This window comes from Diachasma alloeum, unplaced genomic scaffold (genome assembly GCF_001412515.2).
Source record: "Diachasma alloeum isolate Michigan unplaced genomic scaffold, Dall2.0 Dall_scaffold_78908, whole genome shotgun sequence".
Taxonomy (NCBI): Eukaryota; Metazoa; Arthropoda; class Insecta; order Hymenoptera; family Braconidae; genus Diachasma; species Diachasma alloeum.
Window position 1 is genome coordinate 4,268,179 of NW_021683643.1, and position 3,403 is coordinate 4,271,581.

A 3,403-nucleotide genomic window follows, 5' to 3' on the forward strand; every position below is an offset into this window, starting at 1 on the left:
AAATAGATCCTTGGACTTTTTCTATGAAAGATTTTCTCAGCAGAAGTCCAGTAAAAATCCAATAGAATTTTCTAACGAATGCGCTACAATTTTCTATTGAATTTTCATGCGTTTGCAATAAAAATTCATTAATTGTTAACAAATCAGTAGCGAAGTGGTAAAACGATTTAAGTCGACTTGGATTTCAGATGAGTTTTCGAGGAATATCTTCAAATCTAAGAGAGATCGCGAAATTTTCTTCACAGCTTTTTTGTAGCTCTCAGGTCGCTCTACAGAAAAGGTTATAACAAACATTTTACTGTATGCCTTAGACTCCAAGATAGTCATTGAAAAGAGACGAATGGTCAAAATCGACTTAAACCGGTTTACCTTTTCGCTACTGAAATGATTCGGTTGACAGTAATAAGTTGAGACCAATTTGTTAACTAACATAAACATTAACATAACATTAACTAATTAATTATGTTAACTAACATAATTTGTTAATTACGGGTAATAGTGTTCCTTCCAGATCGACGCTTTTTTCATATGAAATGTGTATTCATTATTAATAGACCTTGGAAAACGTGACAGAATCAAATTCCTGACTGTGACTGGATCTTTCTCTTAGTAATTTTATTGTAATTCAACGGAAAATTTTGTCACCAAAATTTCACATCATGTTCCTAACGACTTGATTTTTGTTGTTATGTATCCTCCAAATATATTATGATTTATAAATGAAATATTATTTTTTTATTGTTTATATGACTCATTCCTTTGCGACTTTTGCTGTAGAAATTCTTGGGCACAAATTTTCCAAATTTTTTCCACTGCATTGTTTTCTCATTTCTCATTACAAAATTCAAGGAAAAAAATTCAGAAAAATTAAGCCCAGAAATTCTCACAGAATGAAGTACACGAAAATATAATGTACAGCAAAATCAGCATCCATTGACTTTTTTCTAGTCAATAATTATTGGACAATTGAACGGCAAAATTGGATTCAATAGAAATCGAAAGATTCTATTTCCATTGATTTTTTCCGTACTTGATCAAATCATCCTCATGATGAATAATTTCATGAGAAGTTCTGAGACTCTTCAAATTGAAAATTTTCACAGTTAACATGAAAAATTCCTCGACATATTCTCCTGAAATCAATTCTCTGATGAAGATGAAAATATTTTTCTTTTTAACAATATTCAATTTGACTCACCCTATGCCTCCTGAATTCCTCTCTTCAATCATCTAATTATGTCGATCATAAAATTTTTTGTACCTGACGAAATTCCCCACACAAAAAGGTCTCTAAAAATTTATCCACCTCTGTTCATCCCAAGATATCAGCAACATTCCGCACATTAATTTCTCACCTTCCACTTCGTAGCTAATCTTAAAACAATCACTAAAGTCTCTCGTTTCCACAGATTGATAAAAATGATAATCCATTTAAAAAGCAAATTCACACTCCTGGAAGAATTGATTTCGCTTGTCGACATTTCGCTGTACGCGTAGAGTACGTTATGTAGACATTGGATCAGGTGAGACCAAATGATGATTAAATAGAAAGAGTTGAGTTAAACTGCTTATGAATGCAGCCATCAAAATCAATCCTAGATCCTTGGCTCTGATGGATTCTCGCAGCAACAGCAACACCAGGAAAATAAAGGAACATCTCAAGTAATTTATTTTTGAGGGATTGTCAATTCCAGTTTTGGTCTATAATTTACATAAAACATTGAAAAAATTATGATCAATATAAAATGGGAATCCATACTCTTCGAAAAATGTATTCTGCTTGTCGACGTTTTCCCTGTACTCCTGGAGTACATTGTAGACACCGGACCAAACCAAATGATGATAATTTTTTTATTTTTGGTTCCATAAGTATACCCTCTCGGGTTTTTACATTTTATTCCCTTCCCTATCTGCGTTACCATGGGCCGACTTACTTTATCCCCAACTGCACCCCCCAAATGATGATTATAAACCTCGAGTTTCTGGGCCACATGTCCCTTCATCATATCATCCATGTGTTCCTGCTTATAAATGCAGTTATCAAAATTAATCCTGAATCCATGGCTCTGATGGATCCTCACAGGAGCAGTGACACCAGGAAATAGAGGAAAATCTCAAGTAATTTGTTTGAGGGATTGTCGATTCTAGTTTTGTTCCCTAATTTTCATAAAATATATTAAAAAATGATGAATCTAAAAGGTGAATCCATACTCTTCGAAAAATTTATTCTGCTTGTCGACGTTTTCCCTGTACTCCTGGAGTACATTGTAGACACTGGACCAAGCTAAATGATGATTATAAACCTCGAGTTTCTCGGCCACATGCCCCTTCATAATATCATCCATGTGCTTCTGCTTATAACTGTACCCATCAAAGTCAATCCTGAACCCGTGATTCTTGTAAATTCTCGCAGCAGCAGCAACACCAGGGGTTAAAAGGAAATCAATTGAGTAGTTCAACCTGACATTCGTAGCACAGATGTTATCATCGTAACTGATGCTGTCATGGACAATTGGAAGCTTTGGGGAGTCAATCACAGCCAGTGTGTGCCCCGTGATCTTCGTCTTACCGAGGTATACGAGACGTCCATCCTTGACTGAAGCCCAATCACTGCTCGTTGGATTCAAGGCTCTTCCCATATGATGAGCAATCAGGGAACTAATGGCGATCCACTGCTGATATTTGAAGAATATCTCCCCGCAGATGGTGTACACAGCTGCTCTCACCATGTCTGGCTTGTTGAAGGTTTCATTCTTCGGAATTTCGATGAAAAGTTCCACGAAGATGTCGTACAGACCAGATTGCGTTCTCGATAATTCCTCGAATATGTCTGAATGGCTGTCAAGGTTGGAGTCTACTTCGTTGGCGGAATAATAGGAGAGAGTAGACGATGACGAGAACGAACCGTTTGCTGACATTTTCATGGAGATGAGAGAACTTTTTGGTTAGTTTTATTTACTTCACACACTTATTCATCACACTGTCAAATACAGTTTTTTATTTCTGAGAATACGGAGTTGTTGGAATTTAATGTGGATGATTCTCCGTGCTTCAGCATACGCAGATGATCACGATTCGATAACATTCGATAAACACTATTGGGCTCGCTAAATAAGAAAACGCCACCTAGGATCTAAGGCGCACGGGCACTCACACACACAACACAACCAAATTTTGTGTTTGTGTAGGTGTGTATATGAGCGTCTTAGAGCGACCATATTGGGCGCGTTTCGCAATCGACGTAGTAGCAGTAACAGTACTGCAACCCTATCAATTTTGCTTTACTGCAGCTACGGTAGTTGATTCCGAAACGCACCCATTGATGAAAAACAGCGCCCTCAACGGTATTTAGCGAGTGCAATTCTGATTTTTTGATCTCGGGTCTTGTGATTTGAGAACGCAC

The 3,403-nt window shown here is 36.8% G+C and overlaps 1 protein-coding gene across 1 annotated transcript; it reads right to left on the reverse strand.

Annotated features, from left to right (window-relative positions):
• Positions 1-1,877: 1,877 nt before the first annotated feature.
• On the reverse strand, positions 1,878-3,403 carry LOC107047730. The gene is made up of 2 exons (XM_015270541.1): positions 3,317-3,403; positions 1,878-3,095 (listed from the first exon to the last, which is right to left on the reverse strand). Exon 2 carries the CDS (start codon positions 2,922-2,924, stop codon positions 2,193-2,195), a length of 732 nt encoding a protein of 243 aa, XP_015126027.1. The 5' UTR covers positions 2,925-3,095; positions 3,317-3,403; the 3' UTR covers positions 1,878-2,192.